The sequence below is a fragment of the Schistosoma mansoni genome, chromosome 2 (genome assembly GCF_000237925.1).
Source record: "Schistosoma mansoni strain Puerto Rico chromosome 2, complete genome".
Classification (NCBI taxonomy): Eukaryota; Metazoa; Platyhelminthes; class Trematoda; order Strigeidida; family Schistosomatidae; genus Schistosoma; species Schistosoma mansoni.
The window spans coordinates 24,046,630-24,062,526 of NC_031496.1; the positions used below are offsets into that span (position 1 = coordinate 24,046,630).

At 35.3% G+C, this 15,897-nt stretch overlaps 1 protein-coding gene across 1 annotated transcript in view; it reads right to left on the reverse strand.

Moving 5' to 3' along the window:
• Positions 1-1,179: 1,179 nt before the first annotated feature.
• Positions 1,180-15,897, reverse strand: part of Smp_175560 (memapsin-2 (A01 family)) — a gene marked incomplete at both ends in the record, with an annotated part of 15,483 nt that continues 765 nt past the window's right edge. Inside the window, 6 exons of the mRNA XM_018796157.1 lie at positions 1,180-1,485; positions 2,494-2,643; positions 3,559-3,858; positions 6,474-6,710; positions 9,531-9,883; positions 13,150-13,348. Coding sequence (XP_018650397.1) covers positions 1,180-1,485; positions 2,494-2,643; positions 3,559-3,858; positions 6,474-6,710; positions 9,531-9,883; positions 13,150-13,348 — 1,545 coding nt within the window. The remainder of the gene's footprint in view (positions 1,486-2,493; positions 2,644-3,558; positions 3,859-6,473; positions 6,711-9,530; positions 9,884-13,149; positions 13,349-15,897) is intronic.

Genomic DNA, 15,897 nt, shown 5'->3' on the forward strand with positions numbered 1-15,897 from the left:
TATAGCTGTAAATAATTCCCCAAAATCAATAGCCTTGTAAGTGTTCGATATTGGATACTGGCCACATTAGTTTAAGTGAACTTGTTTAGCTGAAGGCGCTCGATCATGCATCCGCACCAGATCACGTTACAGCACAGCGTGGGAAACATCTCCTACGATCATTAGCCAGATTAGATCAGTCATTTCTTGATATATTGATAACCCATCAAACATATCTTCCAACTTTTTCGCTTCTGACTTCTGATTTTAACTGGGTGGGGCACGATTTGATTATAGTAGGTGTTACTGGTCAAACTACAATACTGGTGGTATCTTCAATACTGTATACTGTTCAATAGTGCAGAGTTAATAAGTAGATATATCATTTATTCCACTAAATTACATACTTAATAATTACAACTAATAGATAAAAATACTAAAATATTTACATATTATCAAATATAATAGAAATAAGTAGCAATCCCTCACATAGAATCCTGAAAGTCAAAGGAAAAGAGGAAGACCGAAGAACACATTACGCCGAGAAATGGAGACAGACATGAGAAGAATGAACAAACAATTGGATAGAACTAGAAAAAGAATGCGCATGACAGAATGAGTGGGTTATTTTTATTTTCTTTATTTGAACACATAAATATTGGTACAAAGGGGCACTAGATATATATGCGCCATACAAATCTCATTTGATTTGTGTGAGGGTTGTGATACTGTCCGGGTGCCCAAACAGAAGCAGGTGGTTTGCTTAGGGGGCCACACCCGGAGCCTTTGACCAAAAGGTCGGATCCACAAGGCAGTGGAGCATCGTGAGGAGATGCAGTCTCATGGTAGCCAGGGACCAACGATTGACCCATACGTCCATGTGCACCATTGGTTTGGAATCAGGGTTTTCCAACTCCCCTAGGTGAACTTTCCGTGTCCACCGACCCGGTTAAAGTGCCGGACATTCGCTTTCCGCCCTCTAACTATCCTAAACAACAGTAATTCCACGAGAAGGCAGTGAGTAGGAATTCCCTGTTAGAGACTATATACGCGTATCTGTGTGAGAGCATTTCGAGAGGGAGAGCGGACTTTCCCTACTCTCAGCCGTACCAGGGCATTTGGGGGCCTGAGTGGGTTGGAGAATGGTGGTCGGCGGCCTATGTTCCATTGGGAGTAACAGACGTAAGTAAGTAAGTAAGCTTAATGAATATATTTAATTTTTAACAAAATATATAAAGGAATCAAAAAGAAATGTACGATTGTAGATAACCAAAATATTCTTGAATGTAATTCTTTAAAATATGCTAATTGTACAGATTTTGTAGGTCTATAAACAGCACAATCCAATGGTGATGAAAGATGATCAATATTGATATTGTCTTGATATGTTCTTCTTGATGAAATATATTTAAATGTTTCATTCCATTGTTTTAATCCATTCACTTTAGATAGAGGTATATTTGGATTATTTGTATATGAATTACATGGTGAATTAGTAAATCCAATCTAGAAATATTGTTTAAAATGTAAGAGATGAGGTTATGTTAAGGTACAAATGGATCATTCAAAAAGTGTACATGTGATTGATGAACTATGGAAAAAACATGGTAAATTTTGGTTGACCAAAATCTTTAGTTGTGTTGTGGTGTGGGCTACTTATATCGACATAAGTAGTATATATATATCGTGAGTCAGGAATAGAAAATCTGGCAGTAGAAGATTGAAAAGATCGAGAAAAGAAGATCAGAAACAGAAAGCGATTGGTGTGTAAATCCAGGAATAATAAAGCCTGAGACAATGAATGAACATTTTGCAAATGAAATATTAGAGTATGGTTTTTCCTATTTTATGAAGGAACTTTGTAATTTGTGCTAAATAGATAATTGGTTATCCTTATCTATGTTCTCATTCACTACAATGTTACTACCATATAACGTTTCTGACAGAATTGGTGTTGTCATTTCTTAAAAAAGAAAAAACCATACTTCATAAATAACCATGTTTCAGTCAGTCAGCTACAAAGTAGGATCAGTCACATATATACATGGATCCAAGTTGCCATACCTCATCAGCACAACAAGATGAACACCAAATTCATAGAAGTAGTTACTTCAATTGTAGTCATGTATAAAAGAAAGATTGTATATAGGGATATAGTACAGGAAGAGAAACTAGTTCGTAGAAAAAAGATATGAAGCAATTTTAATCTTAAGGTTTAAGGGAAGATAGCCGATTGTGATCGATTCTGAGCCATATCATACAGGGTCTCCAACCATTGTTTACGATAGTTACGCGAACTCCAACGAAGTGGTCTGCATCTACCAACAATGGCTTAGATTAGAAGTTTGTGACTTTAAGCTCTGATGCCATGTTTTGGTTTGGCCGTCCCTAACTTTCTTCCAACCATCCCCAATACTAGTCGACTAGACATAGTTACACTATAACAAGTAGTAATAAGTTATTTTTGATTGATTTAAAATTAAAACCAACTGATTAATCAAAATAATGATATACCTGCATATTTTCTTGATCAAATATAGTATAGTATGCTTCAAGAAATACTGAACCCAATATTGTATTTTTATGAGTTGGTTGTATAGCAAAAGCAAAACAATCTCTACTTTGATTATTTCGGTTTATTCTACCAAGGTATCTAACATATTGCTGAAATATAAAAAAGAATTATTAATATACAAATTAAAAAATGATACAAAATACGAAGTAGAATTATATCTACAACCTAATTGGATTTATAAGCAAAGATGGATAGTAACTGGCAGTGGAATCCTGGAAGCGCGTTTCGTCCTATTTGGAACTCCTCAGATGGATGTATCTGCATCTCACAGTTGATGTTCACTCTGAGACTCGAACCCAGTATCGTTCGCTTCAAACGCTATCGCGTTATCTACTCAGCTAATGAGTCCTGATAGCCACTTGCTTGTGTAATGTGGTAAAGTTTGAATTCATTTAGTATTGTTTGTTTGAATCTTCCCATTGATATTTACGACTGCAACTGGTCAGTCTCTTATTGTCCACATATGCATACTATTCGTATTGCCTCTATATAGCGAATTATCGATCGAAGGAATGATACACAATATCCGTATGAGCAGTCTTGAGTACTTATCAGTACTGCTTTCTGCCTAACCCAGCCAGTTAAGTCCAGAACACCAATAACAGCCTCTGAAATATGAATCATTATTCACAAACATACTAGGTTTATATACCAAACAAGCTGACCACATCGTACCATAAAATAGAAAATAACATTTGTACAAGATCTGGCCAAATGTTGCTGTGAATAGAGGGAACAGTAATCAATAGACTGGGGATAACTCAGGAATGGTAAATCGTATAATAATTATCTATAGATCAAAATAAAGCTCATAATAAAAGGAACATGAATATGAATAGTTAAGTTACTTAGCAATTATACAGTAGGAAATATATATGTACTATATTGGTCCATAGATAGTTCTCGAAGTTACTTACTTACTTACTTGCTTACGCCTGTTACCCCTCGTCGAAGAGCATATATATACATATGTATTATACAACAAAAACAATAAACAAACTTACCTGTGGTGATAATAATAAAGAAATAACTTGATTTAATGTATTATAACTTGATATTAATTGAAATTCAATCATTGGAAATGATTGATAAAATAAGTTTATTGATTTTTCATGATTGATTATTTTAGGTAAACAATATGCATTTTTACCATACCAAAATAATTTTTTATTTTTAATATGATTAAAAATCGATTTCTGATTAATATATTTGATTAAAATATAATGAATTAATTGTTGAAATATTTTTATTGGTAAATAAATATTAGTTGTACCACTATCAATAATTGTTTTATATAAATTTAACTAGAATAGAAGAAAAAAAAAATGAATCAGAAGGGGTATTTTTGTGGATATGAGATCATGAATCATTTAAGGCTAGATAACCATTGGAAACCTGAAAGCATTAGGTTCAAATCTCATGTGGCAGGATCGTGGTTGCGCATTGCTGAAGAGTCCCAAAATTGGACAAAACGGCTGTTCAATGCTTCCAGATTTTCCATGGTGGTCTAGTTTCAATTAACTCATGATTTCAACAGTGAATATATTATAGTCATCTTAATAGTTGAGATCATAAGTCAATTGAAGCTAGACCGTTCAGTGTTTCCAGGTTTTCCATGATGGTCTAGTTTCAACTGATTCATGATCTCAACTATTAAAATTACATCTATTGAAGAATTTTCCAGTTTTTTTTTCCTATTTTAAAACTTAACCAACATTTTCATAGTTGAAAGCGTGAGTTAACTGTAGCTAGACCGCCAAGAAAAGCCTGGAAGCACTGGACGGCTGTTTCGTCCTATTGTGGGACTCCTCAGTAATGCTCATCCACGACCTCCTCTCGAGAGATCCGAACCCAGGACCTACTAGTCTAATTAACATTGTTGAAATCTTATAAATATATTTTATTATAAAAGAAACTGCTAACTGTATAATCATGTTAACAGTATATTACAACGATAAGCCAATCTTAATAAGACTGAGTTAAAAACCCCATCATTTGATATATTTAAACATTTTAGTTGTCATTACTTTTAACCATTTTTCTATTCAAATATAAGAAATCTATTGGAAATAAACATGAAATGTACTTTAGAGGCTGACCCTATGACAAGCCCACATAGGTCATTCTCACCTCTGAACAGATCAATCTATTCATTCTTCTCAAGCCATATTTTGACCTGGTCAATTATTTACTTATCAACCTTGACTGTTTTTATATGAGTGTATCTGTGTTCATTTCTTATCTTACTCATCACATGTCTGTAACTTATTTTTGTCTGACCATAAATATTAAGTCACGCCTCATTAAATTGAGTTGGCTCAATCGCTTTCTCCATTGCGCGTCATTTTGTTTTACTTCGCTTTCTGATCAAAAATGGTACGAACTATACGTACTAAAAACTCCATTCTCATATTTGATTTATTTAATTCCGTTCTTCACCAATGCGATTTAAGTCGATAATTGTATGCAAGTATATTTCGACAACAATCGTTCGATAACGATCATCCGTTCAATCTAACTAGAGTCAGACATAGGGCCACTAATTTTGATGGAGTTTTCTTCTCTGAGCTGGATGGTTTGGTCGTGGAGCTTTCATCGTCCTTCTGAACGACATAATCAGTACAAACTTTGGGTAGTAGTAAAGTGTTTGAATTTCTCCACATGTGATTTACAACTTGTCCTGCACACCTCAATGTTGATTGGTTTTTGTTGACCATAAATCTGTCATTGTTTACTTCTTCGTTTTGGTTGTATCTCCCACTAAATTACTATAGAAAAGTTTGCTATTCATTTTCATGTTTATAATTATTATAATTGGGAAGTATTGATAACTTGATTGAAAAACCAAGTTCACTGAGTATAAGATTCTGTATCCTCATGATGCAATGGTAACCAAACACATGTTCATATACTTTGATTTGAGTGATACATTTTTATTATAGGGGTTACCAATAATACCTGACACTGCACAACAAAGTAGTAAAAACAAAATCCTTTAACAACCATTTCATTATACGTTTATATAAACCATGGATTTCAATTAAGCATAATTCCAGTCAGTCAGTCACTCACAACGTAGAACTTCGTACGTACGTACGTACATCAGTTCGAGTTGCCACACCACATTAACACAGAGATGCAGTTGTCCATTCAAATCCCATAGTGGTAGAAGTAGTAAGAGTATAAGCAGTATTCCGAAAGATTAGGGTTTGAAGATGTTATTCAAGGAGTGTAATCCAATGAAATAAATTTTAGAAGAGAAAAAAGATAGAGATATAAAGAATTCAGAAGATTAGAATTTGGGAGAACACAAAGAGTGGATGCACCTTCGCCATTGCAAACGATTTTGAGCCATGTCATTCAAGCTATCTAACCGTCGATTGCCATCATCTCGCGAATCCCGACCAGGTATTCTACACCTACCAGTATGGCTCAGTTCACTTGTCAGTGAATTCGTGGATTTGTGCCATGTTTTGGTCTGGTCGCCCCTAGCTTTCTTCCAACCTACTCTTACGCCATAAAACATTACACGTCGGCGCAGTCGGTGGTTGGACATACGTAACACGTGTCCCGGCAATCTCAACTGATGAAGTTTCACTACTTCATCAATCGATTTGCCATCCTTACCTAGTACCCGTTTCCTAACAACTGCATTACTTACCCGGTGGTCCCAGGATATACGAGCAATGCTTCGAAGACACCTATGATCGAACACTGGTAGCCTACGAATATCCTTTACTCTTACCGGCTTGTTTCACTGCCGTAAAGTAGGACGGACCGAACTGCTGCACAGTAAACCCGTCCTTTGATTGCTAGACGGATATCTTGCCTACTCCATAAATGACTCAAGTTGGCGAAAGAATTAAGCATAATTAAATTATTATGAATTATTTCATTGAAAACATGAATTTGGATTTACCTCTTTACAATTATCTACTAAACTGTATTGATCAATCAAAAGATCGGTGAGAATTATTTCATAATACCATGCTTTTCGAATAGGCGTGTAATAAACTGTCGATGGGTTAAAGCTTGGAATTTTCGATGATGACATATTGTTAGTAATATAAGTAGACGGCCAGAGTAGATTTAAATCTGTTCGACCAATGATTAGTTTACCTGACATCTTTCGTGAATTCATATCTGGATCGTTGAACTACATGTAACAAAGAGAGATATATTAAAATATATTTGGTGATGTAACCTAGTTGATAGAATTTGATTAAAACAAGGAACTAAATGAATGTCACACTGGTTACTACACATTAATCACTCAGTGTATTAATCTCATTTCTTTCTACGAAAAGTTTGTTGCAACATGAATGAATGAGTGGTTATGTTTCTGAATATGATATTGAACAATTCTGATTCAGTCTAAACATAAATCATAAACTCCTTCAATATTTTATATAGTTGAGATCATTAGTCAGTTGAAGCTAGACCACCATGGAAAACCTGGAAACACTGGACGGCCGTTTCGTCCTATTGTGGGACTCCTCAGCAGTACGCATCCACAATCCCGCCTCGAGAGATTCGAACCCAGGACCTACCAGTCTCGCGTCAGAGCGCTTAACTGATAGACCACTGAGCCGTTATCCAACGGTGTTAATGTCTAACTTCAACCAATCCACGAAATTGCGCGACCATCTCCCATTATACTGAGGTAGATACCTGTCTCTACCTGACATGGATTAGCTCCACTGTTCACGACTTCTCACTAGAACTCCAGGAATTACCTCATGGAGCCAGTCACTAATGAGCATACGATCACGAAACTTTAATCAAACAGGGCTTCCTGTTGATTGCGTTCAGCTGTCTAAAGTATCTAGTTATTTATGTGTCAAATTACATAGCCTAAACGTTTTAAACTTTATGTTAACTCCTGACAATCTCAAAATAATTTTATTTATATCAACAATATAACTATATCATACACATTTTACAGGTCCCTGTGTAATTCCAATCATAAACATTTGAATTTCTTGAACTTGATGATGTAACACAACTAAGTCGATCAAAAGATCTGTTTTCAATGTTGTTGTAAGTTAGGCTAAATTCAGTTGTTGTTGTTGTTTCACTTGTATCTTCCCATTGATGTTTTAGGACTGCAACTGGTCAGTCTCTAATTGGCATATGTGCATATGTGCGTACTGCCTCGGTATAGCCTTAATTCACAAGCATTGTAAGCAAAGATGGATAGTGACTAGCAGTGGAATCCAGGACGCGCGTTTCGTCCTATCTGGGACTCGTCAGCTAGATGTACCTGCATCTCAGAGTTGATGTTCACTCTGGGACTCGAACCCAGTACCGTTCGCTTCAAACAATAGTAAGATACAAGTAAAACAACAACAAGTGAATATAACTTCACCCCATTACACAAGCAAGTGGCTATCAGGACTCAGTAGTTGAGTGGATAAAGCGATGGCGTTTGAAGCGAAAGTTACTGGGTTCGAGTCGCAGAGTGAACATCAAGTGTGAGGTGTAGGTACATCTAAATCAGGAGTCCGAAATAGGACGGAACTCACGTTCTAGATTCCACTGTCAGTCACTATCCATCCTTGCTTATTAGGCTAAATCGTTACAAATAACAAAGAAACCCTGATTTTTTATATACTAACTTCACTGAGAATGATCAAAATGCCACAGATGTAAAATATGTGACAAGCCCTTTCAGTCCTGTAAACATGTAAACTATAATATTATGAGCAGATAAAAAATGTCTCAAACAAATGTCGTCAGAATAATATTAGTCACTTACTATAGATTAGACATTTAATCAGCTATTAACCTACCTGTATATATAAGTGGATGCGTGTCTATTATTTATTCTTATCTATTTCCTTATAGATCAAAGTTGAATAATGATTCGTACATATGATCATATTCAAACAACTTTCTTTATATTCTTTTGCCTTAACTGATCACCTTGATCGAAATGATATGACATTGATTTATTTAGACCTGTCTTTTGATTAATCATTTAATATTCTTATTGTTCCGTTGTACTATTTAAAATTGGATTAATTTTAATCTGGTTATTTCTTCTCTGAAGAAGTGGCTCAAAACCGAGTCACGAAACGTCAGAAAATCTAATTTTTCTACTTATTGGGATATTACAAATATATTATCAATTTATTTGGCTGATCTGTTTGCTAAACGTATGATCTGTTGAATTATTACAACTTTGTACTTAGCTTCTGAATTTCTCGAATGAAATTAAATTCAGTTTTAAGCCGAGGATTAGCTTAAGAAAGTATATGAAGTTATCCCAAGTCGCTTATATGTGGAGTCACCATGATGGTCTAGCGTCAATTGACTAGTGATCTCAACTATTAAAATTATTATACTATCTCCAAACCCCCTTCTGATACAAACATAGGAACAATTCAGTCAATCAATGAAATTTTTAACGATCTTTAAAAAAACAAATTAAAACAGTTCAAAATACTTTTTGATCAACCAGAATTTGTTTAATTCAAGTAGATATTTTCATAGTTGAAAGCATTAGTCAATTGAAGCTAGACCATCATGGAAAACCTGGATACACTGGACGGCCATTTCGTCGTATTATGGGACTCATCAGCAGTGCGCATCCACGATCCCACCTCGCGAGCGAGATTCGAACCCAGGACCTACCAGTCTCGCGCCGGAGCACTTAACCTCTAGACTACTAAGCCGGCCGGCATCTAACAGTGTTCATGTTCAATTTCAACCAATCCACGAAATTGAGTAACCATTCACCAATTTCATCAATGAGTTGATATCTCCCAACACACCTGGTCTAGCTTCAATTGACACATGATCTGAACTCTATAAAAATTACTAAAATCTCCATCAAACCCTTTCTGATAATCAAAATTCATTATAGGAAAGTTTCCTATAATCCAATGATGCATATACTTTAACTTTAATCAAACTGATCTTTACAACCCTTTAAATAATAATAATAATAAAGAGAACAATATCAATCATTTACCAATGTAGTTCCACATAATAATAATCCAAATTGTTTATGTATATTCCATATAGAATTTAATTGATCTATATAAGTGAATTGATTATTATTATGATGATGATAATCAAATAATTGATTGATTAATTGATTTTTCCAATTAATCAATAAATTTTTTTGATAATGATGATGATGATAAATATTGATTAATTTTGGTTTAATATAAAGTGTTGTAAATCCTAATCCAATAATTCCATACCATGTAGAATGATTATAAATATGTGATAAAAATATTTTAGTTGAATTAAAAATTAAACTAAATGATAATTGAATTTGATTAGTAGTATTGATTGAATATTGATTAATAATTGTTGTATCTAAGGTGAAAATAAAAAAGGAATAAAATAATGATCGCTACCCAGTGATCAATCAATTGTGATTACATCTCAGTCCTACAGAAGGTCGCTCACGGCCTGAATAGCTCAGTGGTAACGTCTCTGACTATGAAGCTGAGTGACACGGGAACGAACCCGTCAGGGAGCACCAGTTCCCTCAAGATTACAAGTGCACCTTGCTGACGAGTGCCAAGTAGCACGAAACACAGACCCAGGGTTTTCTGTTGACCACCTCCAACTACCATCTTAGTTTGTTAAGTTGTTAGACAACCATTGAACACCTGGGAGCACTGGAAGGTTGTTTGGTCCTAGTATAGGACTCTTCAACAGTGCACATCCATTCAGGACCTTAGGTCTTACGCGCGAACGCTTAACCTATATACTACTGAGCCAGTCGGCATCTAACAGTGTTATTGTTCAACTTCAACCGACCTACGAAATTGTGCAATCATCTTCTATTGTCTGAGGTAGATATCTGTCTCCACCTGACATGGATTAGCTCCATGTACATTTCGCAACAATTTAAACAAGATGAATAATTTTTAAAAATGATAGAATTATCAAATTTGATACTAAACAGCATATAATTCATTATTACTTTGTAAAAATAAAATCATTGTACGATATGATTAAGCTTAATCTACTGAATGATGTACTCATGAATTTTCATTTCACTATAGAAGTAACAGCTATGCATAACCTGAAACTAGACATATTAGTATAGATACAGCTTGAACAGTACTTACTTACTTACTTACTTATGCCTGTTACTCCCAATGGAGCATAGGCCGCCCACCAGCATTCTCCAACACACTCACTCTGTCATGCGCCTTCCTTTATAGTTCTATCCAATTGTTTGTTCATTCTTCTCATGTCTGTCTCTATTTCTCGGCGTAATGTGTTCTTTGGTCTTCCTCTTCTCATTTGGCCTTCAGGATTCCATGTGAAGGCTTGCCTTGTGAAGCGCTTCTTCCTAAATTTCTTCTTCTGCTGATGGAATCTGGTTTGTTGTCTCCCACAGTAGATTGTTGCTGATAGTGTCTGGCCAATGGATCTGAATTATCTTGCATAGAAAACTGTTAATAAACACCTGTATCTTCTGGATGATGGCTTTCGTAATTCTCCACGTCTCCGCCCCATACAGTAGAACTGTCTTGGCATTTGTATTGAAAATTGGTGTTGATTGACAGATAGTTGTTTTGAGTTCCAGATGTTCTTCAGTTGTAAATATGCTGCTCTTGCTTTGCCGATCCTCGCCCTCACATCTGCATCAGATCCGCGGTGTTCATCGATGATGCTGCCCAGGTATGTAAGGGTTTTCACATCTTCGAATGCTTCTCCGTCAAGTGTGATTCGATTGGTGCATATTGTATTGTATCGAAGAGTCTTGCTTTTCCTGTTGTTTATATTGAGACCTACTGCTGCTGAGGCTGCTGCTACACTGGGCATCTTCTCCTGCATTTGTTGTTGCGTGTGTGGTAGAAGAGCCAGATCATCTGAGAAGTCCGGTTGCATCCTAGCTGTCCATTGTATCTCGTGCTTCTCTCGAGATGTTGACGTCTTCATGAGTCAGTCGATCATCAGGAGAAGGAGAGAGGGTGAGAGTAAGTAACCTTGCCTGACACCTGTCTTTATCTCAACTAACTCGCTAAAAAGATACTAACCAGAAGGCTTGAATAGTAGCTTTGATTATCATCCTTTTGAATAATTCGAGACTTTTGAATTGGGCTTTGTAATATACGATATTATCTACTACTCGGTGATAAGGTGAGATATATCAGTCTTAAATAAGGCCAGTTGATGTCTAAATACTTCAGTACCACCATCCCACAAGTCAGTTCCAGCCATAATTAAAGGTATCACCTTCCTCATAACTGAAAATACATCTTACTGACCAGTACCAACTAACAATAACACAAAGTCATACGAAGCTTCCTGGTGATTGTCTTTAATCATCTAACACTGAGGTAAAGTTCACCCCATGATATACAAAATAGTGTTCTATAGTAATAAATAGTTAGAGAAGATTGGTAGAAAGCCTTATTTAACATAATATTAATGCTAATTGGGACTTATCAGAAAGACATGTTTGAAATATTGATGAAACTGATGAGTCTCTTTCAATAGAAACTCATATAATCCAGTTTTACAGTCTGAGATGTTAAAGTCTAAGTACTCGGTGGTCCCATTTCTGAATATCGATTTCTGTTTAAGATTTCAGGAACATATAGTTTAATTTTGAATGTCAAATTCTGTTTATTATTATATCTTTCACTATCTGAACATACGATAATAAACGATTTTGATGGCATCGTTGAAGGATAACCGTGTTACTCGTAAAATGATTGTATGAAGTTGAAACACTACCAGTTGAAATGCTACTAAATGACTATCTAATATAGGTTATATCAAGGTAAATTGAAAGTTTGTATAAATATTTTAGGTTGAAAATATTCAAGCGATACGTGGCCATTAAGAGTAGAAGATACTCGTAAGCTACTAGTATTTGACCACAGATATCTTATAAATATTGCTCGCATCTACTGGGATCACCGAGTAAGTAATAGTGAGGTTAGACACAGGGTATTAGGGAATGATGGTAAATCAGTTGATGAGGTCATGAATCTTCATCGACTGAGATGATTAGGCCACGTGTTACGTATGCCTGAACACCGATTACCACGACGCGCAATGCTGACTAGTGTAGGGGATGGTTGGAAGAGAGTTAGGGGCGCCCAAACCAGAACGTGGCATCAGTGCTTAAAGTCGCTAACTACTAGTCTGAGTCATGTTGGTAGATGTAGACTACTTGGTTGAGGTCCGCGTGACTATTGTAACCAATGGTTGGAGACTCTAGGTGATATGGCTTAGAATCGATCACAATGGTGTAGGTGTATACACTCTTTATCTTCCCTTAAACCTTGAGATTAAAATTGCTTCATATCTGTCTTCCTTCCTGTACTATATCCATATATACAACCTTTCTTTTATATATATTTCCACCACAAAATTAACTACTTTTATGAATTCGGTGTTCATCTTGTTGTGCTAACGAGGTATGGTAACTTGGACCGATGCATATATGTGCCTGGTCCTACGTTGTAGCTGACTGACTGACTGACTGAAAATATTCAAATGTCAGCAAAAGAATATTTAAAGTATTAGCTCAATATACATTAACAGTATTGACTGTAAAATTTTAGGGAAATCATTTTTTTAAATTTTCTTTACAAATACTATTTACATACCTTGTTTATTTGTAAAATCAAATTCATCTTGACAATAAACACCAGTCCAATAACCTTTCAAATAACGTACATGTTGAATTAAGTGATCACTACATCTCAATGTAGACGACTTGGTAGACTTAAACCAGTTATCAACATTTGTTAAATTTCTACCAGCAATTGCTAAGTTACTACTGCCAGTATCAACAAGTAATTGAATCTGCAAATAAATAAAACTGATAACAGTTCAGTTTTCAACGATATCAATTTACTGTCAAAAAGATCAACCTACATCAGAACCAGAACCATTGTGTACAAAGGATAATTGAATACTGAAATACCATGTTATAATGTCAACCATCTGAAGTTTGAAGTATAAGCCATTGTATGGTATGTTGGTCAAAGTGAAACATGAATCTTTTAGGCGAAACTATAATTTATGGACGAACCAATCAGATTTAAGATAATAGGTCTTGGATTTTGGCGCGAAATTCACCCACCCATTTGGCCAGAAATCGTCTTAGCATTTCAGCTGATGTCAGTTCATGATGGAAAACCGTAAATCTGATTCCTAAACCTAATCATCAACAATGAATCATAATTGTTATTCTTCAAACTGTTTTATAACCCTCATTTAGCCCTAATAAGTAGGTAAACACTCTCAAGGTCACTTTAGCGTCGCTCAAAGATCTTCCATAAGTTATAGTTTTTCCATCTTTTATGTGTCGACTTTGTATGCGGTTTTGGGTCGTCACCGATAAGAAGTTCCGAATTAGGAATTAAACTCTTTCTAGTACTTTTTGTTTTCAATGATTACCCCAGTTGATATCAGTACATGGAAAAAAATTAGAAAGTAGTGTGTTTGGAAAACAGATCAGTATTGCATCATGAAGAAAAGCGATCTAGTATCAAAAAGAACTTTCTGAATAGTCTAGATTGTAACGAAAAAGGGTAAAATGAAAACAAATTTTAGATGAGAAGTATTGGAGTTAACTGCCTTCTAGATGAGTGAGTCAAGTGATAACGATTACTTACTACTAAATACTAAAATTTTGAATGAAGTGAAAAGCATAATAATAGGATGGAATGAATATGTCACACATAAATAGAGAAGAAGAGATAGAATATTTGATTGTTGAAGCCTGTAGCTGTAAATAATTCCCCAAAATCAATAGCTTTGTAAGCGTTCGATATTGGATGCTGACCACATTAGTTTAAGTGGACTTGTTTAGCTGAAGGCGCTCGATCATGCATCCGCACCAAATCACATTACAGTACAGCGTGGGAAAAATCACCTACGATCATTAGCCAGATTAGATCAATCACTTCTCGAGATATTGATAACGCATCAAATAGATCTTTCCAACCTCTTCGCTTCTGACTTCTGATTTTAACTGGGTGGGGCACGATTCGATTATAGGTGTTACTGGTTAATAGTTGTCAAACTACAATACTGGTGGTATCATCAAGCCTATATCATAAACATATTTCTAATCCATACTCCATCTACGGGCAATCGTTTCACCTAGTAGGTAATTTTCAAAGATAATTCTAGTTCATATTCATGGCATCTTAAAGAAAACAGTTGTTAATTGACTTACATTTTCTACTTTTCATGTCCAGGTAAAGTAGTATTCAGTGATTCATTTAGAAAGAGCATAGATTTCGGAGCTAATGAAATCTGTACCTGTTAACTAACAATTTAAGAGTCAGGCATTTCAAAGAGCCAGTCCTTCTTTAACATGTTAAAGAATCAGATGTCAACTGGTAAATATAATCTGAAGCTACATAGGATAACAAATTATTTCTTATAATTCTTGACAATCAGTACACCCTAACTGATATCAGTCTAAATAATTTTATGAAATAACAAGTTATCATAATTGTATGATGAAAAGTAAATTGTATGTAGATATGAATTTGAGATCATTGATTTAATAAAATATGAACAATGTAAATGGATAACTGGATATCAATAAATAGAATACGCACTGCTGAGGAGTCCTACAATAGGACGAAACGGCCGTCCAATGCTTCCAGGTTTTTCATGGTGGTCTAGTTTCGATTGATTCATGATCTCAACTATTGAAATCAAACAATTATTGGACAAAATGACAGTAGTTTCATTTAGTAAACTGATACATTAATAAACCAGAATATTCTAAATAGAAAAATTTATAATTATACATTATTAAAATTATAATTTAATTGAGAACCTATTTATCATCCTATAGAATTATGATTTAGTTACCAAGCTTTTAATTACTGTCAGAAGTGGATTTTGTGGATATTATAGTAATTTTAATAGTTGAGATCATGAGTTAGTTGAAGCTAGATCACCATTGAAAATCTGGAAGCAGTGACTAGTGGAGTTCAACCAGGTCTGTTGTGAAATAATAACTCACTGAAGACATTGGTGGATGTGCCACTTAATTTCGTGGATCGGTTGAAGTTAGACATTAACATCGTTGGATACCGGTTGGCTCAGTGGTCTAGAGGTTAAGCGCTCATGCGTGAGACTGACGGGTTCTGGGTTCGAATCTCACGAGGCAGGATCGTGGATGCACACTACTGAGAAGTCCTACAATAGGACGAAACGACCATCCAGTTCTTCCAGGTTTTCCCTGGTGGTCTAGCTTCAATTGATCCATAATCTCAACTATTAAAATTTTCTGGAAACACTGGACGGCCGTTTCGTCCTATTATGGGACTCCTCAGCAGTGCGCATCCATCTAGCTCCAATTGACTCACGCTTTCAACTATGATAAA